The following is a 27,354-nucleotide window of genomic DNA, read 5'->3' on the forward strand; positions in this document are numbered from 1 at the left end:
CAGTTTCAATATATTTTTTAAACTTCTCAATCTCCCACCAACATCTTACAAACTTACCTCTCAGCAAGTTATGTATTTTTTTCTACTCTTCCTCTTGCTATAACCCATTCCCCTTTCCTACACTTCTTTAAATATTCTTCACTGCATATAAAAATACTGTATTTTATAGACATCAACAACAGTACAGTACTTGGGTAGGACATATTTCTTACGTTGACAAATCCACAAATACAGCAAACAGCTCCTTTCCCTTTACTAAGCATTTCTTATTTAGAGGTACATGCTTATATCCCCCTCTGTAATAACTTATCTTATTCCCTTTCATTTTGTACAAAGGAACCACATACAGTGCTAATCACAGCATTATGCCGGGTGAGCGCCCCGGCATAATACCATGACGAAAATCAAAGGCCTACCATACATAAGAACATAAGAAAGAAGGAACACTGCAACAGGTCTACTGACCCACGCGGAACAGGTCCATGTCCCCCCCCAGATTAGACCAATGACCCACCCCCTGGATTATCCCAATGACCCACACAGTCTGGTCATCCTCACTCAAGGATGGAGCACTGTACCAGACCCAGCAGCAAAGCTAGTCAGGTCCAACTCACACCCACCCACACCCACTCATGTATTTATCTAACCTATTTTTAAAACTACACAAAGTTTTAGCCTCAATAACTGTACTCGGGAGCTTGTTCCACTCATCCACAACTCTATTACCAAACCAGTGCTTTCCTATATCCTTCCTGAATCTGAATTTTTCCAACTTGAAACCATTGCTGCGAGTCCTGTATTGGCTGGAAATTTTCAGCACACTATTTACATCCCCTTTATTTATTCCTGTTTTCCATTTATACACCTCGATCATATCCCCCCTAATTCTACGCCTTTCGAGAGAGTGCAGATTCAGGGCCCTCAGTCTATCCTCATAGGGAAGATTTCTGATACATGGGATCATCTTTATCATCCTCCTTTGTACGTTTTCCAGAGCATTTATATCCATTCTGTAATACGGTGACCAGAACTGAGCAGCATAATCTAAATGAGGCCTAACCAAGGATATATAGAGTTGAAGAACAACCTGAGGACTTCTATTATTTATACTTCTAGATATGAAGCCAAGAATTCTGTTAGCTTTATTGCGAACACTAATGCACTCTTGTCTTGGTTTTAGATTACTGCTAACCAGAACTCCTAAATCCTTTTCGCAATCGGTAGTATTAAGATCTACATTATTTAGTTTATGTGTGGCATGGTTATTTAACTGTCCAACATTTAGAACTTTGCATTTGCCAATATTAAACTGCATCTGCCACTTCTCCGACCATAGCGTCAGTCTATTTAAATCATCCTGGAGTGCTCTAATGTCCTCATTAGAATGAATTGGACGGCCTATTTTGGTGTCATCAGCAAATTTGCTTGTGTCGCTATTTATTCCCTCATCTATGTCGTTTATGTAAGTTGTGAACAACAATGGGCCCAACACTGACCCCTGAGGAACACCGCTTGTGACGTGCCCCCATTCTGATTTCTCCCCATTTATGCAAACTCTCTGCTGTCTATTTGTCAGCCATGCCTCTACCCAGGAAAAAATTTCTCCTCCTATTCCGTGTGCCCTAAGTTTCCTCAATAGCCTCTGGTGTGGAACTCTATTGAAAACCTTACTGAAGTCTATATACACAATATCATATTCATTACCATGATCTGCCTCCTCAAACACCTTAGTGAAAAAAGTTAGTAAATTCGTAAGACAGGAACGCCCCTTTGTAAAACCGTGTTGAAAATCATTAACCCTTTGACTGTCGCAACCCCCAATCCTGAGGTGTCTCCTGGTGTCGCAGAATTTAAAAAAAAAATTATTTTTTCTTATGAAATGATAGAGAATCTTTTCCCGATTGTAATGACACCAAAAAAACGAAATTTGATGGAAAACTGACGGAATTATGCTCTCGTGAAGTTAGCGACCTCGGCGCTGTTTGCAAATCGGCTATTTCGCCCACTTTGAGCGCTATTTTCGGCTAATTCCATTGTTCCAGTCGCCCAAACTCATAGCTATTTCTTTAGAACTCCATTTTTTCTATCGACTGAGTACAAGAAACTGCCCATTTACCGATTTCAACTACCTAATAATGTGGTCAGAAATTTGCAATTTGGCCAATTTCACGAAAACTAAAAAATATGACAATTTCAAAATAAGGTCCAGAATGAACAATGCAGACATTCCTGGCTCTAAAATAACATTTTCTTTGCTCATCAGTCATGTCTCCAGGCCCCTCTGATATTACTCTTCCTGTCTATTTTGAATTTTTATTCAAACAAAGAATAGAAGACTTACTATTATACAGACTACTACAATACTGTAATAATTGTATAAATAACATCAACCCATTCATGACTGCATATTAGAATGGCTAGTTGGACATTTATTGGACAATGGCATCATTTGTTTACTTTTGAACATTAGCAAAAATCAAACATTTCCCCTACTTTGAGCTCCATTTCTAGGTTCTTTTTATATTAAAGTCAATCAAAATCACCTCTGTTTCTATAATATGTTTTCCATTCTATCAAATGAGACCAAGAAAACGAGAATACAACCATAAATACTATACAAAAATAGACCACAAAGTCGGCATTTTAATAAAAAAAATGGTCAGTTTTTTTTTTCTCATGCACTGCGTGCTCCAGGATTTTTTTTATATGATGCACACTGACCACACAGACCCATTCTCTCACATGTGGGCCTACCAGCTTTCTCCTGCTTGATTTGAAGCCGCTAGAATTTATGAGTATATATACTTCAAACACAGTACCTCGTAAGACGTATATATACGGCCGCGACAGTCAAAGGGTTAGTCAATCTGTGCCTGTCAAGATGGCTACGAATTGCTTCGGCAATTATTGATTCCATAAATTTTCCCACTATGGAGGTAAGGCTTATTGGTCTATAGTTCGAAGCCAAGGACCTGTCACCTGCCTTGTAAATAGGTATTACATTTGCCATTTTCCACTTATCAGGCACTATGCCAGTTTGTAGTGATATGTTAAAAAGATTAGCCAAAGGTATGCTAAGTTCCTCTTTACATTCCTTTAATACCCTTGCAAACAGTTCATCAGGACCTGGGGATTTGTTAGGTTTTAGTTTCTCTATTTGTCTGAGGACCATGTCACTAGTTACCACTATCGTACATAGTTTATTATCCTGTTCTACGTAATCTATTATTTCAGGAATATCGCTAGTATTTTCCTGGGTGAAAACTGAGAGGGGGGGCCAGGTAGCAGCCGTTAGCATGACATCATGGCCTGCCGCCACACTCCACAGTGGCTCCTCAGTGCTCACGTAGCTGCCGTGGTGAGAGGAAGTGTTGCACTTTTGTCTCTCAGCCACCCCATCTTTTGTCTAGTGTTCCCTTTGGTTTTGGGGCTATACATGTTTGATTATGTGTAAAAGAAAGTCTTTGACACCTGAAACTATAGCTCAAATCATAGGGCTTCACGAAGCTGGGCAACAGACGAAAGAATAGTGGAGAATGTTGGTGTGTGTGTGCATTCAGTGAGGAACTGGGTGCAGCGTTTCAAGGCTGGTGGCGGTGTTGAGTTACCATCTGCCAAACCTTGGCCTGGCCCCTCGAAGAAGACGATCTGTTTGTACCTTAACTGTGTTAAAGAAGCAGTTAGAGAGTACACCTAAGATAACGGCTAGAGGCTTGAAAGAAAAGAACCCACATCTTTCAGAGGTGTCTGTAAGTACTGTTAACAGATGCGTATCAGAACTGGGCCGCAGTAGTCACTGCCAGGTTAAGAAACTGATCCTCCCAAGCCACAGAAGAAATGTAGGCTGGATTATGCAAAGAAACATCTTTACTGGAATCCTCAACAGTGGACTGAAGTACTGTACTTTGGAGTGATGAAACAACCTTCACTGTTACCTGTAACCGTGGGGGATGTGTGTACCGGCCCAGAGGCAGTGACCCGCTAGACCCATGCTACACCTGTGATACCACCAAACACCCAGACTCGCTCATGGTTTGGGGGTATTTCAGTGCTCAGAGTGTTGGTGAACTCATTGTGCTTCCCAAAAACCAGTATATGAACCAGTATAATTACCAGGAGTTATTGTGTGACAATTTACCTCAGGCATTTGACAAGTGTGGGGCTATGGTTTTTATGTAGGACGGTGCACAGTGTCATACCGCCAGATCTGTAGTTCAATGGTTTAAGGACTGTGAAGTAAGGCTCTTTAATGACTGACCAGGCATGCCCCTAGTTTACTGGGCAAGGATATCAGTTCCATCCTGCAGCTGGAGGCTGCTCTACATGAAGCATGGAATAATATACCTCCCCAAACCCTCAAGAATTTGTGTGAGAATCTTCTTATGCAGCTGAGGGACATGATTTAGTGTAAAGAATGCAGCACCAAACTTTCATGGTAGGTGTTTGTGTTTTGGTACGCGTGTGGGGGAGGAATGGCATAATGCCATGACTAGCACTGTAAATTAACTGGCATTTTTTTTTTTACTTTTATGTACACAATGAACAATTTACCAGTCTTTCCCACTCTCATCACATACTATTTGGCTCTCACTCTTTTTACATATACACAGTCAGCATATGTACCAGCCATTCCCACTTTCAATTATTTTACTGCTGCTCTTGCACTTTTCTTAAATGTTTCAAGCTTTTCTCTTATTCAGATACCATATCTCATTCCTCCCACCCAGCATAAAATTTCTGCCTCCATTTCTTGTCAATTTAGTGCTTTATTTGATTATAATAATAATCTACCTCCATTTCATTGTATCACCACTTTCACTTTTGACAGATGGGTCCATTTATTCCATTGTTGACAAGGCCTCACCTATTTTTTCATTTGCTCTTCTTTTGCACTCTTAACTTCTCCATTTTTTCTATATAGTGCATCTAACTTACATTTTTACATTCCAGGAACCAAACATTTGCTAATTATTCACTTTTGCCAGAGTTCCACATATGTAAGTTGCCCTATCACTTTTCTTCTTTCACTTATAATCAAATCTCTGCTATGCCTCATACACTACTACTACTTTCTTAAATCTACACCACCCCTTTTTAGCATCCTCCCATCACCTTCACATCTACCTTTTGATGCTCTCCTACAATGATCAGACATATCAGTTACTCCTTTAGTATATTTACGTTCAAAAGACTGCCCATAAACCTTTCGTCTACTACATAGTCCATTATTATAATCTACAGTGCCTTTTTCTTGCATATACATCCAGTCAAGGAAAACAAGATTTTCATTGTGTTTTTTGGCTGTTCATTGCAGCATGCATGTTGTTCCAGGAAGAAGTGCTTATCAAAAATATTTTTCAGGAGATGCATTCACTACTGCAAGAAAAGCTTTCCTTGTACATATTATTATAAGCATGGGTAAGAACTCAGTTCATAAGGCCATGTAGCACCTGGGGAATAAGAGGCAATCAAGTTTGATCCAAGGAAGGGAAGGGTAACTCCAGTGCCTTGGATCAAGAAACCTTTAGCATCAAGGCACACTCAAGCCTTAATCTAACATACACTAAATGCCACTTGCAAAAGTCACTGCATATAATGGTTTTACTTTTGGATGTAGGTTAGTGGCTTGATGCTCTTCCTTTTCCTCAATATGTCCCAATACCTTTACCTTCATGGGATTGCTGGGGTGCCTCGATGCTGGTGAAGGGCTCTTGATTCAAGGAACTGGAGCTCCCCTCCCCATGCGTTAAACCTATTTACCTCCCATTCCACAGGAGTTGTATTACCCTTATATGTTTAGCAACTCTCCTTGAATATAATAATAATGTGCTAGAGGTTCTATGAGCATGGGATCTTACATGTGTTATTCATCCATAATGATTGCACACTGACAGATCTTGGATATTCAGTTTTATCAATGTTTATGTATTACAATTTTTTTAATGTTTAGCTTCTCGTCTATGTCTTAAATGGTGCTGATGATTTTTATTACCAGTATACAATTTCAATAAGAAGCGCCTAACCTGTAGGGTCATACAGCGCCTGGGTATTGAGAGGTAATCAGGCTTGATCCTAGGAAGGGGAGGGTAGTTCCAGTTCCTTGGATCAAGATTGTTTAACCAGCATTGAATCACCCACTTAAGGGAGAGGGTACTGAGAATGTAGCTGTCTTGTGGCCATTCCTGCATCAGGTCCAAAAGGTTTTTTCATGAGTTAGGTAATAAGATGCATCTCCAACTAATGAGACATATTATTGTTGCAATAAAACTTCTCATTAGTTGTGCATGTGCTGTTTTACTTAACACTGTTGGTAATTCTACCAGTGTAAATTCAACTTTTTCATGGGTTAACATTTTATAACACAGATAACTGCTATTTCTAAAGATGTCCATATAAATACTGGTCTATAATTTAGTTGGTTTATAATTTAGGTATGTCATCAGGAACAGGAAGCTTATGACTTGATAAATTAGACCCATATGCAACACTTGGGTATCTTTATTGAAGAAACATTTTGCCACACAGTGGCTTCATCAGTCCTTTACAAAGACGACTGGTGAAGATCAGAAGGAGTTTGAGATAATCAGTCCCTCACCCTGGAGTCTATGTAATCAGTCCATCAATCTTGAAAAGATTACAACATATATGTTTTCTCAATAAAGATACCCAAGTGTTGCATATGTGTCTAATTTATCAACTTATCAGTTTCCTGAAGCATTTGCCTACAGCTTTTGACTTGTTGAGTTCCCTCTAAAGAAAGAACACAAGGATGTGGTCACCCATCAGTTACTTACCTACACCTGAATATTCAAGCTATGCACATCTGGACAAATAGTAGCAATTTGCCTCCCATTAATATCTTTTATGTAAATGGACAAATGGTAGAAAATTACATGTTCCATATGAACAGAATATTGCCATTATGGGAAAAAATGTGATCAAACAACACACAACATTTGTGTCTAGTGGGTTACTCAAACATTTGAGAGGGTTTCTATTTAATTTTGGTGGTAGAATACATCAGATCAAAGGCTATCATTTAATAGTATCTTTACTATCAGATTACTTAAATTTATTACCAGAATATTTATTTTAAGAGACATGATGTTACCATGATCATTTTTAAATAACATGAAATTTCAAGTGCATTAATAACAGTGGCTTTGTAGTGTGTGATTTTTTTCATAGTAGCTGAGAAACAATTTAACTTTAAAGTTATATTAATTCTCTTGACTATAAAAAGAAAGAATTTCAGTTATATTTGTCCTAGTAATTTCAGCAGCTGGAATAATTTGTACATAGTTTGTGAAATCCTTATTTATTATAAAGAGTTTATAAATAATGTTTTTTATTAACTTGTAATATTTATTTCATGTGCAAAATAAATTTTATTTACTGGGTAAAGTACAAAAAAATGAGGATTCTACAAAAATGTTGAGTGAAGTCAAAAAGATTTGAGATATATAGTCTCACTTCATGATATTTTGATACTGAAATTATATAAATTTACTTTTTAGAGCCACTCACATCTAATATAAGGAAAAGGCAACAATATGTATGAAAGTAAAAGAAAGTTGAGGGGAAATTCCAAGACTGTCAAAAAAAAGTTAATATTAGCCATACCCTAGCTAATCAGGGTTTTAAGAGTGAAAGGAACAATAGCCAAGATGATAAAAGAAAGGTTGTGGTGACAGTTGATGACTGACTTCATAAAATAACGATAATAAACTAGTGTGTGTATGTCATGCCTAATAAGCCAAGTCAAATAAACAAGCCAAATTGTCACAAAATATATTTTTTGAGAATATTATTTTATGTATTGATATACGACACAAAATTTACATGAAGTTTAGTGGTATGTAATTTTTTTTTACTGTACCATCAGGTTCACATGGAAAAAAATAAACAAAGTGGCTTAGGTATCACATTGTTGTCACCCCTAACATATTTTGAAGTACATAACATTATTATATTACATATATATATTCTATATACACTATACTACACTGATTGTCATTATTACAACTATTACATTAATTAGCACAGTGATTTGCAACAATACTACAATGATTTGCACAGTGATACACTGACCTTATTATGCTGAAATTCTGATTAAAATATTATGCTTTGTGAGCATACTAACATCCCATTTGAAGATAAACAAAAAATTACATGATAGTATAGTATCTGGAATAAAGTACTGTAAGTTACACTTAAGCTGCATGTATAAATTATGTGATTGGTTCATATTGTGCTTGTCAAACTACTGTGCATACACTGGGCCTCTTCATAGTAGGCCATTTCACTTCATTGTCCTCAGGTGAACTAAGGAATCAAAGATACAAACGAAGTAAGTCTTTTATTAAACGACTGTTTTTGATCACTGTGGGGCTCTGTCATGTATTAACAAAGCTCCTTCAGGTAGAACATTGTTAAATAAAAGGCTTACTATGTGTATTTTTTGGCTTTTGCCACCCTCTACCTCCTTGTGCTCTGATAGTCCTACCTCTAGTGCAGGCTCTGTCTATTTCTTAACTAACATCAATTTGCTACATCAGTTGGGGCCATTCCCTTACTACAGTATATTCATGGTTGAAGTGATAAACTCACTCGGTTCATTCCCTACACCTAAACTCAAACTCATTGTTATAAAAATAGTGTGCAAACATGGTGATTTACCACTACAGGACAATTAACCTGAGGAAAATCATATGTCATGTCTCCATCATATATCATGTTCCTTGAATGAGCATAGCAATATTTGACTGATGGAGAGAAGTAACATTTTCTAGATCACCTATTTCATGGGTTGTACACCCAGGACTTGTGCCAGCTTCCACTGAAAAAAGATAAACTGTGGTATATTATGTAACTCAGTTGGGGAGTAATACAGTATTATAAGAAAGGACAGGAGGAAAAAATAAAATAAAAGAGGATACAAATGGAGAATAAGCAGAAAATAAATGGACAATTTTTTAAAATTATCATGAGAACAGTGTTTTGCTATGTGTACAGCTTTATCTGGTCATGATAAATTCTTGTTATTATCTGGTCATGATAAACTCTTGTTAAAACTACATGGCAAAAGGTTATGCCAGTGAAAGTTTTTCCTGCAATGTATGTCTGAGTCACCATTGTCAGCACTTCATCACTGGGATCTGTGATAAAGATGGGTTGTGGATTTCTGAGCCATGATGTTTTTAACTTACCGAGTCTGTGATCTGGTTTATATGATAGGTGATGCCACCCTCCAGCTTCACCTTCTCTACATGGAAACGTTCAGGATCCCCAGGAGCCAACACTGGTTTATCTGGATCAGCCTGAAATAAGAAGTGTGGCTGACATTTAGCCAACCAAGAGAATCCAGGTGTTTTTTACATTAGAGAATTCAACAGATTTATGATAATATTGGGTGTAGTAGTACAGTACTTTCCATGAATGTAGTAATACTAATAATAATCCTTATAAAATTATGATTATATAATGGATGAGAAACTATGGTACTTTCCATTAGAAAAATACACAAATACTCAGCACATAGGTCAATGTTTCAGTCTGACTTAGACCATTAAATCTGGAGTATCTGAGAGAGTTAGAGCAAAGAAAGGGGTAGCAGTAATGTTGAAGGATCAGTTACGGAAGGAGAAAAGAGAATATGAATGTGTAAATTCAAGAATTATGTGGATTAAAGTAAAGGTTGGATGCAAAAAGTGGGCCATAATAAGCGTGTATGCACCTGGAGAAGAGAGGAATGTAGAGGAGAGAGAGAGATTTTGGGAGATGTTAAGTGAATGTATAGGAGCCTTTGAACCAAGTGAGAGAGTAACTGTGGTAGGGGACCTGAATGCTAAAGTAGGAGAAACTTTTAGAGAGGGTGTGGTAGGTAAGTTTGGGGTGCCAGGTGTAAATGAAAATGGGAGCCCTTTGATTAAACTTTGTATAGAAAGGGGTTTAGTTATAGGTAATACATATTTTAAGAAAAAGAGGATAAATAAGTATACAAGATATGATGTAGGGCGAAATGAAGTAGTTTGTTGGATTATGTATAGGTAGATAAAAGACTGTTGAGTAGACTTCAGGATGTACATGTTTATAGAGGGGCCACAGATATATCAGATCACTTTCTAGTTGTAGCTACACTGAGAGTAAAAGGTAGATGGGATACAAGGAGAATAGAAGCATCAGGGAAGAGAGAGGTGAAGGTTTATAAACTAAAAGAGGAGGCAGTTAGGGTAAGATATAAACAGCTATTGGAGGATAGATGGGCTAATGAGAGCATAGGCAATGGGGTCGAAGAGGTATGGGGTAGGTTTAAAAATGTAGTGTTGGAGTGTTCAGCAGAAGTTTGTGGTTACAGGAAGGTGGGTGCGGGAGGGAAGAGGAGCGATTGGTGGAATGATGATATAAAGAGAGTAGTAAGGGAGAAAAAGTTAGCATATGAGAAGTTTTTACAAAGTAGAAGTGATGCAAGGAGGGAAGAGTATATGGAGAAAAAGAGAGAGGTTAAGAGAGTGGTGAAGCAATGTAAAAAGAGAGCAAATGAGAGAGTGGGTGAGATGTTATCAACAAATTTTGTTAAAAATAAGAAAAAGTTTTGGAGTGAGATTAACAAGTTAAGGAAGTCTAGAGAACAAATGGATTTGTCAGTTAAAAATAGAAGAGGAGAGTTATTAAATGGAGAGGTTATTAAATGGAGTTATTAAATGGTGAGGTATTGGGAAGATGGAGGGAATATTTCGAGGAATTGTTAAATGTTGATGAAGATAGGGAAGCTGTGATTTCGTGTATAGGGCAAGGAGGAATAACATCTTGTAGGAGTGAGGAAGAGCCAGTTGTGAGTGTGGGGGAAGTTCGTGAGGCAGTAGGTAAAATGAAAGGGGGTAAGGCAGCCGGGATTGATGGGATAAAGATAGAAATGTTAAAAGCAGGTGGGGATATTGTTTTCGAGTGGTTGGTGTAATTATTTAATAAATGTATGGAAGAAGGTAAGGTACCTAGGGATTGGCAGAGAGCATGCATAGTTCCTTTGTATAAAGGCATAGGGGACAAAAGAGAGTGCAAAAATTATAGGGGGATAAGTTTGTTGAGTATACCTGGTAAAGTGTATGGTAGAGTTATTATTGAAAGAATTAAGAGTAAGACGGAGAATAGGATAGCAGATGAACAAGGAGGCTTTAGGAAAGGTAGGGGGGGTGTGGACCAGGTGTTTACAGTGAAACACATAAGTGAACAGTATTTAAATAAGGCTAAAGAGGTCTTTGTGGCATTTATGGATTTGGAAAAGGCGTATGACAGGGTGGATTGGGGGGCAATGTGGCAGATGTTGCAGGTGTATGGTGTAGGAGGTAGGTTACTGAAAGCAGTGAAGAGTTTTTACGAGGATAGTGAGGCTCAAGTTAGAGTATGTAGGAAAGAGGGAAATTATTTCCCAGTAAAAGTAGGCCTTAGACAAGGATGTGTGATGTCACCCTGGTTGTTTAATATATTTATAGATGGGGTGCTGTATAGTCCTTGTGGCTTAGTGCTTCTTTTTGATTATAATAATAATAATATAGATGGGGTTGTAAGAGAAGTAAATGCGAGGGTCTTGGCAAGAGGCATGGAGTTAAAAGATAAAGAATCACACATAAGGTGGGAGTTCTCACAGTTGCTCTTTGCTGATGACGCTGTGCTCTTGGGAGATTCTGAAGAGAAGTTGCAGAGATTGGTGGATGAATTTGGTAGGGTATGCAAAAGAAGAAAATTAAAAGTGAATACAGGAAAGAGTAAGGTTATGAGGATAACAAAAAGATTAGGTGATGAAAGATTGGATATCAGATTGGAGGAAGAGAGTATGGAGGAGGTGAATGTATTCAGATATTTGGGAGTGGACGTGTCAGCGGATGGGTCTATGAAAGATGAGGTGAATCATAGAATTGATGAGGGGAAAAGGGTGAGTGGTGCACTTAGGAGTCTCTTCTGGCAAGACAGTGATGGAGTGAATGATGGTGAAAGTTTTTCTTATTCGGGCCACCCTGCCCTGGTGGGAATCGGCCAGTGTCATAATAAATAAAACACCAACATTAGTGTGTAGCTAGTTAATGGACAAAGTTGGACTGAAATGTCGTCATAAGTTTCTTCTGTGCGCAGGTTATTTTTGCTTTAGAAAAATGTATGATCCATTCAGAAAAATTCTTCTTAACATATTTCCCACATAGCATTCTTAAATACACCAGTTGGTAATCCAAAACCATTGGAACTTTTTTTTTTTTTTTTTAACACTGACAGTCTCCCACCGAGGTAGGGTGACTGAAGAGCATTTTTATTAAAAGGAATTTTTGAGTATGCAACTTCTCAACATTTATTGACTATGTCAATACATGTTGCATTGTATTTTGATGGGAATACCGCATGCAGGTGAAGTGCATGCATACAGTGCCATTAAGCAGGTGTGGGAAGGTATTGACTCTTCTATCTTTCATATGTTAGCCTTATCAATGTCTAGGTGACTTGCGGAGTGCATCAAAAGGAAGGGAAATCCTATGAAATACTAGCTTAGGTGAAGAACATTTACATATTTCAGTATTATACTTTTAAAACTGTAGGTTATGGTGAGCAGTCTTGTTTTGTGTGATCTGTTTATGTGTGTGTGTGTATATTTATGACACATACTGTATATACCCCATGTGTTCAGTTTACCATATACCTTCCACATCTGCAAATTTGAACAGAAATTTGTCAACTATGCATCATTATGTATAAAATTTTTAATGCCCATTTTTTGTTTTGTGTGGCTGGGTTCCAGCTCTGACTTGTGCAGCATGATATTATTCATTAACCAATTGAAATAACCTATGAGATTTTTATAGAAATCATAAAATCCTCTCAGGCATCACACATCTTTTGTCCTAATTGACACAACCACTAAATAATCTTATTCTTCAGATTTTTGCTCATTACTTACTGGTTCCATTCCACGACAATAATCCATCATGTCACTCATGCGGTCTTCAAAGCCTGGTGCAAAGAAGGAAGGATCAATAGCCACAAAGCATTGCCCTAAGTCTGCTTCTCGATCAGTTTGCATCCACCTTCGTATATGTGGTCCATACTGTCCACCTGGATAGCCAAGCACAGAAACAAAAACTTATTTTTTTTTTGTTACAATGCTGTATCCTATATTATAAAATAATGAATTAGCACTAACTGTTTTCTAACAAAGTTCCTTTACCTCATTTAAGTATTCACACTTGTTTCCTTTAACACAAGCACTTGATAAAAATAAAATTTTCTTTAATATTCTATAACATAAACTGTACTTATACACCAGTATGTATGTACATATAGCTTAGTAGTCATTTTATATAAAATTACCAGTTACCTATCAATACTGTATTAACAATGTAACTACCACATAAATTTTAATACTGTATTTATAAATATGCATAATATAGTTTTTGGAAAAAGCCTATATTATGCATAACTGTTTTCAAATACATTAGAGCATCAGTTATCCTGCAGTCACTTATTCAGTATTTAATATTTTCCAGCTGCCCTTTCCATACAGAACACCTTAACAGCCAAAAAAATATTACATGATTTTCCTGCATTTTTAAAATCCACTGGAACCTTCCCTCAATGGTGTCGGGTATTGTATGATCTATGGTACTCACATATTACTATACCGTAAACCTTTTAATAAGTGATTAGATTACTGTCATGAGCAGGTAAAAAATTAACACTTGCCTGACATAATACCACAGAAGACTTCCACTAACATGCCAAGACCATAACCTTTATACCCAGAATAAAGCTCTGTCCCACCAAGGGGCATAAGAGCACCCTCCATTCCCTCTGTAGCATTTGTAGTGGGTTGACCATTCTTGTCCAAGGCCCAACCTTCAGGAATAGGATTCTCCTTTCGACGCTCTACCTCTATCTTCATAGGCAGAAAAAATATTAACCTTATGAGTTACATTAAAATCCAGGTCATCACTGCTTGACACTGTGATGCATTTCACTAAGACCTGTCTTCAAAGGAATTTTCATTAAGAGAATTTTTTTATAATTACATCTCTTCATCCTGTATTCTGTGCTTATTATTCATACTACATACTGATGTCCGACAAAATACATTAATCCACAGTATATAAGCTATATCATGCTACAAAGCATGTACTGTACTGTATACAAAAGTTCTGGAGGTTGAAGAACAGTACATACCTTACCCACGGCTACAACACAAGTTGCCATGTCCAACACAAAACTATCCCCATTCTTTGCAGGTGCTGACAGAGAGATTGGATTTGTTCCCAGAGCTGCCTGTAATTACAAATAAAAGTGTAATTTTAAATTAAAACTGCATGAAAAACTAGATTGGGAAATGTGGAGGAAGAGTGCAAGTATTCACAAATTTAGTACAGAAGACAACTTTCACTCGAGTATTCATGTGAAGGAACACGTGGATACCAGAAAGTGAGGCAAGTTAAATTTTTGCATTACAACTTACAAAATTTTGAGGGGAATAGGTAATTTTCAAAATTCTGGAATGTAACTTTTTTCTACTTAGTACTGTATATTCTTTACTATTTAAAGAACTGTTTGTAATACATGTATAAGTACAATAGTTTTTCAGAAGTGTAACTCTTCTACTGTGCTGTACAAAACTACTTTTGTTCACGAATAATATGCGATTTTAATTTAATAGCGTATCTACCTTCTTGGCGCGAGTTGGAGCAACAAGAGGCGAGGTGTTGGTAAAACTCATGCCCTGAAAATAAATATTTAACATGATAAATGTTTCATATTACAGTTTCATCACAAAATCATATCACTGCAGTACACATAATTTTCTGCTACACATAACAATTATATAATTTACTATATAATATGCACTTTATAAAATTTATGGGTAAGGAGTACTGGGGATTAGACTGGGTGACTATTTAGATACAAAGCACCATTGTTAGCACAAGACCGTAAGTGCCTGAAGTCTACAGGTATTAATAGTACCATGCATCAGGAAGGTCACTAGATCTAATCTCCAATACTCTTTACATAATTAATTTTACTGTCATGATATTATTGAAGTTCAGTTTTTGAAGAATTTGTATGAAAGTTGTCATTTTGTTTAATTTAAAAACTATTAGTGCATGGTTAGTAAATAAAAAATGCCATTGTAACAGTATGAACACAAGCTGCTTGAACCAGATTAAGCCAGTCTCTGATGTTCCTCGCTTTATGATGGCCCGACTTATGATTTTTCAACTTTACGATGGTGCGATAGCGAGGCACATTCAGTAGTCGTCAAACACTGAACTGTGATCTGGTGTGCTTTCAGCTGACCACATTAATGGTGAGTACCTGTACAACATAACACTACATGTATTGTACCTGTATCATCCTTGGATAATGAAATCAATGTACATATACTGTAAAAAACTGTTTTGGTACTGTACAGTACTATACATTTATTGATAGGATAGACATGTATTCATTTATTTACTTTTCATTACTGGTATTTAGTTATAAAAATTACTTGTTTATTTTCTTATTCAGTGACTAGTTAATTATTTATGTATCATATCATAGTCATATTCAACTTATGACAGGTTCATCAGAACATAACCCCATAGTTAGTGAAGGAGTACATATACCAAAAATTAGGGGTATGCCAAAGCATTGGTAATGGTATTTGTGAGTATCAACCAATTTTGATGGTATCTGTATCAGCCTAAAACTGAGTATCGGTATTGGTGGGTATCAGCCAATTTTGATGGTATTGGTAACAGTATTGGTGGGCACTGGTTATTTTTTATACTGGCACCAGCCTAAAAACGAGTATCAATATCAGTATCATCAAAAAAACAAGCATCATCCCATCTCTACAAAAAATATTTCAAAATGATATGATGTAAAGAAATGCTCAAACAATGTCAGCGAAATAAATAATACTAAACAATAAAATGCTGTGCATCCTATGAGCTTTCTGATTATTGTATGCATATTTTGTAATGCATTGATTAGAAATGAAGAATCTTAATCTTAGATCTTACCATAAGTCCTTCTTTTGTAGCTTTCATGGCATACCAGCCAGCAATGCCATAGTGGTTGCTTCCTGAAAGAGTAGAGCAGGATGTGCATGTGCTAGTTGGCAGTGAATTATTCAAAACCTAGAGTACAGAACAAAATTAAGACTTCATACAAAATGATGTACAGTTCACTGTCGGTTAACATGGTAGTTAGGTTCTTGAAAATGGTGTACTTAAAAAAAATTGTCAAATGAACTGAAGTACATAGGGGAAAACTAGGGCTATGTTCCTTAAACCCCCAAAAAAGCCAACCATATTTTTTTTAGGTCTTAAAATTGTAAAAAAAATTATAATACTGTAACTGTAGGCAGTTGTAGACTGGTGTATGTCAATGATTTTAAAATGAGTGGAGAGATATAATGTATCCCTACTGGGCTGACTTGGAAGTTAAGATTTCGTTTGGATTTTTAACCCCGGAGGATTAGCCACCCAGGATAACCCAAGAAAGTCAGTGCATCATCATGGACTGTCTAACTTGTTTTCATTGGGGTCCTCAATCTTGTCCCCCAGGATGCGACCCACACCAGTCTACTACCACCCAGGTAATTATTTGCCGCTAGGTGAACAGGACAACGGGTGTAAGGAAACGTATCTAAATGTTTCTACCCCGCTGGGAATCGAACCCGGGCCCTCCGTGTGTGAAGCGAGAGCTTTGCCAGCCAGGCCATGGGGTCACAAATTTTTTATTTCTTTGCAAAGGTTACAATGTGTGATTTACATTTTATAAAATGTTAAGTACAAAGAAAGCCACTAACATGCCTGAGCGTTTCAGGCTGAGGTGGATGAAGTTTGTGCTGGAGTACTGAGAAATTGTGTAATGCATCTATGGTCTATTTTACCCTGCAGTACTTTATATAGCTGACAATAAGGCATTAGCAGCAGCTCCAGAACCCATTTCAGAGCAGTGCTTCTAGATTTGCTAGGGTCCTATTCAGTGAAAAATAAGTAACTTTATCAATTATATGGAAATGCTGACATAACTGTTGCACTGTTAACTGCAACTCAATTTGTTATATGCCTCCCTTGAATCTGGGCATTGAGCTCTACCAAAATTTCCTGGACCTGGCTTTCAACTGAGGGATAGTCTGTGAAAGTATTCACCATACCAGGATATAACTTTCCCCAGCATTCACTTAATGTTGATTGGGGCACTTCATTCCATACACTTTTGGCAGAGCTGATGCCATCTGCAAGGTTAAATTTATGCTAAGTGTCTGGCATCCCAAGCTCAGAGCCAGTGTCCATTGATGCAGCAAGGTTCCATATAACTTTTTGTGTGTAGTTACACTTAAATGTCCTAATAATTCCATGATCCATTGGATGTGGATGCACATCCACCAAAACTTCTGGATGAAAACAGGAATTATCAAGAGTGACAAGAACTTTGAAAGCAAGACTCTTGCTGTCCAGGTAAAACACGACTTCGGGAATAAAGTTATGTTTAAATCAGTCAATAAATAATTCCTGTCATACACAGATCACTCATATTCTTCTGGGGTGCCATGGTTACTATCCAGAGATGAAAAAGGATGATGTAAACATAAAAATTCGACTCACTAACACAGGCCGATTATAGTTTTAGACGAGTATAAACGGAGCACTGAGGTGCAGGAGGTTGTGTACATTGCATATGCCAACACTAAGATGGTAGACTCTCCTGTAGGCTCACTGTGTAACAATGGGGAAAGAACCCAGCATGTACCACATTTTCCCCTACATGAAGTACTCTGCCATGTAACTGATTATCACAGTGTGGTCATCAAAAATATTTTGCAACCATGTTAACATGAAATGTTAACAGATCACATATTAATTAACCAACAATCCATATAATATGAATCCCATTTGTTTTCTTCAGAAAAAAACTTCTGATCTGTTATATCCTTCTTCAGAGACAACATTTACAGATAATAATCTATTTATCAACATACCAGCCGTATCCCACCGAGGTGGGGTGGCCCAAAAGGAAAAACTTAAGTTTCTCCTTTCAAATTTAGTAATATATACAGGAGAAGGGGTTACTAGCCCCTTGCTCCCGGCATTTTAGTCACCTCTTACGACATGCATGGCTTACGGAGGAAGAATTCTATTCCACTTCCCCATGGAGATAAGAGGAAATAAACATGAACAAGAACTAGAAAGAAAATAGAAGAAAACCCAGAGGGGTATGTATATACAGTGGTCCCTCGTTTTTCGTAATTAATCCGTTCCTGGAGGAGCTACTATAAATGAAATTTACGATTTGCGAATCAATTTTCCCCATAAGAAATAATGCATATACAATTAATCCATTTCTGACACTCAGAAGTATTAAAACAAAAAATTTTTTTACATGAAATATACATGTAGTACATAAACAATGCAATGGGAAATGATGAATGAAACATTAACAGCATAACACTTACCTTTATTGGAGATTCTTCTTAGTGTATGGGAGACTGGAGGAGAGAGATTGGATTGTTTACAGTTTGGATGGGGAATCCCCTTCCAGCAATACCTCAGGTACCAATTGCTTCTCTGGGGTTGCTTCTCTTCTCTGTTTCATAATGCCACTAGGACCACCTTGAGAGTCACTCTAGTCCTGTCTCGCAAAGTAACTGTGGAGAGAGCTCTGTTTCTGGCATCTCTTTAACACTTCCCTAAAATGGTACAAGACTTTGTCACTGTACATATTTCTCACCTTCTTTACCACAGGCTTGGCACTAGGAGCTTTCTTTGGAGCCATGGTAGCTTATTTAGTACTTGCAAGCACTAAAATGAGTGGAATATTATGAAATATTTCGTAGGAGCACTTGAGGGGACCTTCACTCACTGGTAAACAATGCCAGACTGGCTGGGTAGGGAGGCCTCCCCGGCTCACACCGTGCGTAAGCGTCCTGGACGAACTACTATTCGCGAGTCAACCTATGAAAAGCGAGTCCATGTTTATACGAAAATACCCCTATGATTGGCGAAATTTACGATTGCCGAGAACTACGAAAAGCGAGGGACCACTGTACTATATACTTGTACATGTATGTGCAGTGTGACCTAAGTGTAAGTAGAAGTAGCAAGATGTACCTGAAATCTTGCATGTTTATGAGACAGAAAAAAGACACCATCAATCTTACCATCATGTAAAACAATTACAGGCTTCCGTTTTACACTCACTTGGCAGGACGGTAGTACCTCCCTGGGCGGTTGATGTCTACCAACCTGCTACCTAGTACAGATAATAATATAATATCTTTATTTCTACAAGTACATATACAAGGTATACAGACCATAGCTGACATACTATTACAGTGGACCCCCGCATAACGATGGCATCGCATAGCGATTTTTCCGCATAACGATTACTTTTATCGCAAAATTTTTGCCCCGCATACCGATTAAAAACCCGCATACCGATTTTCGTCCGAGACGCGTCCAATGTGCCCTCACATGTGCCGGCCGTCCCATTGTTTACCAGCCAGCCTCCGCGGTAACATCCAAGCATACACTCGGAATATTTCGTATTATTACAGTGTTTTCGGTGGTGTTTCTGGAAAATAAGTGACCATGGGCCCCAAGAAAGCTTCTAGTGCCAACCCTGTGGTAAAAAGGGTGAGAATTAGTATGGAAATTAAGAAAGATTTTGAAGGGTTTGGGGCTAACCCTGAGAAGCCTATGCCAGTTGTGGAATCCATTGTGCCTACTTCAAAGATTAAGGAAATGTGTGCAGAGTGGTTTGAACTGCAAACCTTTATAGATGAAAATCACCCTGACACAGCTGTTGCAAGCCGTGCTTGTGACTATTTCAATGACAATGTTATGGCCCATTTTAGGAAAGTCTTGAAGAAACGGGAGGTACAGAGCTCTATGGACAGATTTGTTGTGCGACAGAGGTCCAGTGACTCTGAAGCTGGTCCTAGTGGCATTAAAAGAAGAAGGGAAGTAACCCCAGAAAAGGACTTGCTACCTCAAGTCCTAATGGAAGGGGATTCCCCTTCTAAACAGTAAGAAGATAATGCTCTCCCCTCCTCCCATCCCATCAATCATCACCAGATCTTCAATAAAAGTAAGTGTCATGTAATTGTGCATGCCTTTTTCAGTTTGTGTGTATTAAAATTAACATTTCATGTGGTAAAAAAAATTTTTTTCATACTTTTGGGCGTCTTGCACGGATTAATTTTATTTCCATTATTTCTTATGGGGAAAATTAATTCGCATAACGATTATTTCGCATAACGATGAGCCCTCTTGCACGGATTAAAATCGTTAACCGGGGGTCCACTGTATATAGAAAGCTGCTTGTTATGCAGAGCATTTCAGGCAAATTAGGTCAGTTTTGTCCAGGATGCGACCCACACCAGTCCACTAACACCCAGGTGCCCATTTTACTGATGGGGGACATAGACAACCGGTGTAAAGAAACATGCCCAATGTTTCTACCCTCACTGGGAATCGAACCCAGACCCTGGTTCACAAATCATCAAAAAAAGGAAACTAATCAAGATTAACCCTTTCAGGGTCGAGAGGCCCTCTCCTAAACTCGTTCTCGGTTGAAATTTTTTGGAAAATTTCTTTTGAAATGATAGAGAATCTTTTCCCAATCTTAATGACACCAAAAGTATGAAATTTGATGGAAAACGTAAGGAATTATGCTCTCGTGAAATTAGCGGTCTCAACGATGTTTACACATCGCAGATTTCGCCCACTTTGAGCCCTATTTTCAGCCAATTCCAGTGTATTAATCGACAAAAATCGTATCTATTTCACTAGAACTCCATTTTTTCTATCGAATGAGTACAAGAAACCACCCATTTACCGATTTCATCTATCCAATAAAGTGATCAGGAATTGGCAATTTTGCCAATTTTGCACAAATTTCAGAAGATGCCAATTTCCAAATAGGGTCCAGAATAAACAAGACAGACATTCCTGGCACTAAAATAACATTTTCTCTGTTCATTAGTCACATCCCCAGGCCCCTCTTACATCTCTTTTGCTTTCCACTTTGAATTTTTATTCTCACAAAAAATAGAAGATTTACTGTTATGCAGACTACTGCATTAGTGTAGATATGGCATAAATAATATCAGTGCACTTGTGAAAGAATATTAGACTCGCCAGTTGACGTGTATTGGACGCTTGGCGTGATTTGTTTACTTTTGAACTTTGGTAAAAATCGAACATTTCTGCTTCTTTGAGCTCAATTTCAAGGTACTTTTCATTATGAAACCAATGAAAATCATCTCAATTTCTGTAATATGTCTTCCATTCTATAAAATGAGACCAGGAAAACTAGAATTCAACCATAAATACCATACGAAAATACACTGCAAAGTCGCTGTTTTAAACCAAAAAAACGGTTGGCATTTTTTTCTTATTATGCACTGTGTGCTGCAGGATTTTTTTTATATTGTGCACACTGACCACATAGACCCATTCTTTCATATGTAGGCCTACCAGTTTTCTCTCTAGACTTGAAGGCACTAGAATTTAGGCATACTAGTATGTCAAAAACCCTGGTGCATAAGCCATACTAGTACTTTATCTTTCGATTTTCTACTTGTTTATTTATATTCATTTGTAAAAGAAAAATAAGCAGTACTTATTAGTGATGTAGAGGAACAATGTAAATATATAAACAATTTCCCTTTTCTGTACCTTGCAATACTTCCATAATATGATTTATTTATATTCACACAATTATCATAATCCATTTTTCATCATACAAGGTGCTATAGTACAGAACTTTCATTAAGTGTAGCTAGAGTAGAAGAGCTCATCATTAATTTTTATGTTATTATTATTATTATGATAATGATTTATGTGAAATACTATAACTGTGTGGACCATTGATGATCACAAAGTGGTGGAGGCTCAATCCTCCATCTGCAAATCACAACCCAGTTTATGATCATCAGTTAGGCTGTTGATAATTTTTAAACAATCCATGAAAAAAAAATAAAAAATAGTAATAATACTCTATTGAGCAATTTAGTTTACAGTGACAATCATATCACCTCCCTTTGTAAGAACCAATCAATGTATTTAAAATATAATGTTTCTTTTGACTGCTAAAATGAGGCTTAGTTTGTGTATAATGAGTTGGAATAATAAAAACAGAGACAATATATTTAGCTAGCTTTACAAGATCCTTGCCATATATTATGTGAAAACTCACCTCTTGCACAGACCCAGCCAATGCCTGTTTCCTTAGCTTTTTTAATAGCCAGGTTGATGCAGAAGTTGCCAACAACGGGGCCAAGGCCATTGTTGCCATTAACAAGAGCTGTAGATACACTTTCCTTTATAATGGTGGGAAAAGCACTTCCATCACAAACCTTCTGTTTCACATCATTCACATACATCTCTAAAATAAAAGCAGAATAAAAATGTACAAGCTTATTTAAGTAGATTTAAAAAAAAAGCATATGACAGGGCTGAGAAGTGAGGAATGTGGCTAGTGTTGCAAATGTATGGAATATGTTTTAAGTGGTTGAAAATGGTAAAGATGGTTTATGATTTGTGAGGCTCGAATTCTTATGTGCAGAAATGAAGAGGATTTTTCCAGTAAATAATAATAATGCTTATTTCTTCATGTGTGACAAATAATGTAGTTTAAATGTATTAATACAATAGTAGGCACAAAAGAAAGTATTAATTATGCAATGCATTGTGGGCAGCTAATCATAAAGCTTTCATGTTACTTAAGAACTAGACATAGCCTATTAAATAAAACTTCTTATGCAGTTAACTACAGTTATAAGTACAATAAGATAGTTAATGACAAGAGGTCAGTTACGAAAGAATTACACATTATTTAAACTAATTCAATAATCTTTAGTTTTGTGGAGTGTTTGAATAGAAGATGGTGAAGATACAGCATGTTACTTAGATTACAATATACTAAATGAAATGGGCAAGATATGTTGCCAGTTATATATGGGAGCTGAAGGAAGGCTGGAAGATGGAAGAACAGGGACAAAATTGGATGAAAACTGGTTTTGTTTAATATTATGTACTGCTGTCTTGATTACATTAAGTGCGCTTCAGACAAGATTGTGCATTATCGCCATTATTGTTAATTTTTTTTTTTCAACACCAGCCGTCTCCCACCTAGGCAGGATGACCTAAAAAGAAAAGCAAATGTTTTCCTTTTACATTTAGCAATTTATACAAGAGAAGGAGATTATTGTTAAATGTGTTATAGATAATGTTGAAAAAGAAGGAAATGCTTAAGTTTAGGGTGAAGTGTGTTTTTTAACAATAATGCATCTGTTAAAACATAGAGGTTTCCAAAATTGTTTGCCAATGACAGTACTACTAGAAGTTTCAGAAAAGAAGTTATTTAGTTTAGTTTAATATCTTTTTTATGCACCCCATACCCATGGTGTGGGTGGTAGTCAAAAGTTTACAGAGGCACATAATGGCTCCAGGGACTGGGCTGCAAAGTTTTGATAGGTAAGTGAATTATAGTGGTAATGAACTATTTACATGTTTATATCTGGTTACAATCATAATGAGTGACAGAAGTTGTTGCAAGAGGTTGGAAGAGTCTGTAAAAGAAGAAGTTTCAAGGTAAACACAGAAAAGAGCAAATTTATGAGAATAAGAACTGTACACAAATGAAAGACTAAGTCTGATTAGAAGGAAGGCAGGGAGGGAGCAAATTTATTTAAATAAGTAGCAGTGGATGTGTTAGCAGATGTGCTTATTGAGAATGAAATGAATCACAGAATAGAGGCAGGAATGTACCAGGAGTACTTAGGAATCTGTGGAAATGGATGTAAAATGGAAAAAGTGTATGCAGGTATAGTGGTATATCAGATGACAAATCCTGGAGGTTCTGGGTATCACTGCCCCTGTGGCCTGGTTTCAGACATGGTGGTGCTAATGTTTGTGTATGCGTGTGACAAATAGCACTGCATGCAAAGAACCTGCCTAAGGCAAGGGGGAAACCTGTATTGGTAGCAATCATCCTGGATGCTATGGTCAATGAGCAATGATGAGAAAGGAAGAAGTGTTGAAGTCCTAAAAGCTTAGTAACCACAATGCCTGAGACACAGGTGGTCAGGAATAGCTCCCAAATTGCCAGAGCACATAATTCAAATGCAGTCATGCGCCACATAACATTTCACATGTATAACAGGGGTGCAAACAAACCTACTGTACTGCCAGTCATATAAAAGTATAGCACATACAATTATGTACAGTACATAGCACATGATAACGATAATAAACAACTTTGTTACTGGTTTATATAGTTACTATACTGTACTCTTTACTGTTATTTTAGAGAATATTTTTTCTACTTATAAAAAAGTTTACTGTAAAAGAGTATGCTATGTCATGCCAGCAGCAGCCTCATACATCTCATGTTTACTGCATCTTTTTGATAACACCATTTTCCCTTGTGCTTGATTTGATCTCGTGTTGTTTTGTTCATCATGGCCCTTGCAGGAGAAGAAAAAGAACCCCAAAGAAAATTCACAGTGAAGGGTTTAGAAGAAGCTTCTGCACACCTTAGCAAGCTCCTTAAAAACTCTGAAAACATGGACCCCAGCACTGAAAGGTTTTCATTAATAAAGAGGAATGTTCATGGTGCATTATCTGTTTACAACAAATGTATGATGAAAAAAACAAACAAACCATATAGCCTAGATGTGTAATAAGATATACCATCTACATTTGTGTAAGTGCACTCTGACATTTGCACAACAACGAAATCGCCGAACGGCGCATTTCTCAGAATGTATACCCATTTTTAAGCAATGCATGACTGTACAGTACAGTACATCTTATTTTTACCTGGGTAAGCATGTTTTAGCAAGAAATTTTTGTGCAATGAACTTGGAGAGTGCAATATATAAACTTCATTTAGGTGAAAACATGCTGGAATTTTTTAAAAAAATATTTACTCTAAAAATAAGAGTACAACCCCCACCCACCCTCACCTAGCCTGTTGAGGCCATGACTGTAGTGACCTCGAGTATCGGCAGCTACCAGTACATCTGCAAGATCTGTGGCTTGAGGCCTTGGAGTACCAACAGCCAGCATGCAGTCTACCATGTAGCGGTGGACTTCATCTGGTGCGTACTGATAAAAAAATGCAAATTAACATCTTAATAATTTCACAAAAACAGGAAACTAAAATATAGGCAAACCATTTTTCAAGATGAAATTTTGTTAATCAGTTCCATTGATACAAAGCAATTATAATTTCTAAATTAATCTTTAAACTCACTGTTACATAGATGCTTTATCTAGTGGTTTAAAAAAGAAATCACCCTTACACAAATAACCAGCACATAGGAGAGAGAAGCTTATGACGATGTTTCAGTCCAACTTGAACCATTTACAAAGTAAGATAGGACAAACAGATAGATATTTAATCACTAGAATATCTAAACACCGAAGTGATGAGTATGCATAATTGAGTTCCTCATAGCTATAACATTAACTAGGAAGCTCCTTGCATTATACAGTGGAACAAATTATACAGAGTACAGTGGACCCCCGGTTAATGAACTTTTTTCATTCCAGTAGTATGTTCAGGTGCCAGTACTGACCGAATTTTTTCCCATAAGAAATATTGTGAAGTAGATTAGTCCATTTCAGATCCCCAAACATACACGTACAAACGCACTTACATAAATACACTTACATAATTGGTCGCATTTGGAGGTGATCGTTATGCGGGGGTCCACTGTATATGCACAAAATCCTTGCATCTGCTATGATTCCACTTTTAACATCTCGCAAAGACAGCGGAAAGCATATGTTATAACTATTACATACTTTTAAACCACTTGATCTTGCCCCTGGCTTGGGTCATGCGATCTGACTCTGAATATACTAAGTACTTACCTATGCTTCATCTCTTGTACACTTTTTAATTTGCTGAAGAGAGCTTCAGCCAAATGAAGACAAATTTCAATTACTGCGATATGGAAAACTCAAAGAAATTAAAACTGAATTGGAGCATAAAACAAATTCTGACCACATAATAGCAGAAAACTAGTGTGAAGGACCTCGGAGTGATAATGTCAGGCCGAGGATGCCACTCGATACAAGTGACAAACACCTGGGTACCTACTTACTGCTAAATGAACCAAAGTAGCAGGTGTATGGTGACTAACACCTGGGGACCTAGTTACTGCTAGGTGCACCAGGGCAGCAGGTATAAGGTGACTAAAACCTGGGTACCTGATTATCGTTAGGTGAACCAGGGCAGCAGGTGTACAGTGACTTAACACCTGGGTACCTAGTTACTCTTAAATGAACCAAGGTAGCTGGTGTACGGTGACTAACATGTGGGTACCTAATTACTGCTAGGTGAACCAGGGCAGCAGGTGTACAGTGACTAAAACCTGGGTACCTAGTTACTGCTAGGTGAACCAGGGCAGCAGGTTTAGTGACTAACACCTGGGTACCTAATTACTGGTAGGTGGACCAGGGCAGCAGATACAGTGACTAACACCTGGGTACCTAATTATTGCTAGGTGGACCAGGGCAGCAGGTACAGTGGCTAAAACCTGGGTACCTAGTTACTGTTTGGTGAACAAAGGCAGCAGATGTATGGAAACATGTCCGTCCGTAGCACCTAACACCTTGCCCGGGACTTGAACCCTTCACCTGTCCGTTGTGAGCTAAACGCTACGACCGCTGAGTCAGAGCATTTGTAAATGGCAGAGTTACCTTGGTGGGTAAGTCAGCAGGCGGTGTGTACTTGTCCTTGTCCGTGAAGGTCGCCATGGTACAGTAGCAGTAGCGGTCCTGGACCAGCAGAGGAGACAGGAGGAGGGGATCACACTGCACTGAACCAGTTATACAGTAGGACCGGCGGCCACAGTAAAGATGTCTCAATAATGTTAATAAGGGCGGTCCATGGCCGCCTGGGGGTAGTAACCGGAGCCGGGGACACCATTGACAGGTCTGGGGAAGAAATGCCAATAACTGGGCCCCACCCCACCTTGCTAAGACGGAACACCCAGACATATGTATAAGTGTACCTTCACTAACCTAACCTCCCTTGCCCCAGGAGCTGAGTCATCCCTACGGGTTTACCGATTCCCCTGGGTAAGTTTATTTTGGTAAGGGTCCACATAAGTACACTTATCTGCCCGAAATGCCCTGGCATGATAGCGGCTTTCTTTGTACTTAGCTAACCTAAACTGTAAGTACACGTAACATTTACAAAGAAATAAACCTTTATCTTTATCTTATCTTTATCTTATCATACATAGTAATGTATGTGTAAATTACTTAGGATAACCCAAAAAAAGACAAAGTGATTTACATTGGGGTCCCCTTG

General features: G+C 37.7%; 2 protein-coding genes across 2 annotated transcripts in view; one reads left to right on the forward strand and one right to left on the reverse strand.

The window, feature by feature from the left end:
* LOC128702151 (regulation of nuclear pre-mRNA domain-containing protein 1B) overlaps window positions 1-3,369 on the forward strand; it is a 29,050-nt gene extending 25,681 nt beyond the window's left edge. Inside the window, exon 8 of the transcript XR_008409050.2 lies at window positions 3,235-3,369. The gene's annotated coding sequence lies outside the window, so the exon portion shown is untranslated. The remainder of the gene's footprint in view (window positions 1-3,234) is intronic.
* Window positions 3,370-7,915: 4,546 nt separating this feature from the next.
* LOC128702147 (uncharacterized oxidoreductase YjmC) lies at window positions 7,916-27,045 on the reverse strand. The gene is made up of 10 exons (XM_053796213.2): window positions 26,739-27,045; window positions 24,995-25,136; window positions 22,222-22,410; window positions 16,035-16,096; window positions 14,696-14,749; window positions 14,203-14,301; window positions 13,726-13,918; window positions 12,944-13,098; window positions 9,210-9,320; window positions 7,916-8,839 (listed from the first exon to the last, which is right to left on the reverse strand). Exons 1-10 carry the CDS (start codon window positions 27,036-27,038, stop codon window positions 8,798-8,800), a joined length of 1,347 nt encoding a protein of 448 aa, XP_053652188.1. The 5' UTR covers window positions 27,039-27,045; the 3' UTR covers window positions 7,916-8,797.
* Window positions 27,046-27,354: the final 309 nt, after the last annotated feature.

Source organism: Cherax quadricarinatus, chromosome 83 (assembly GCF_038502225.1).
Source record: "Cherax quadricarinatus isolate ZL_2023a chromosome 83, ASM3850222v1, whole genome shotgun sequence".
Lineage (NCBI taxonomy): Eukaryota > Metazoa > Arthropoda > Malacostraca > Decapoda > Parastacidae > Cherax > Cherax quadricarinatus.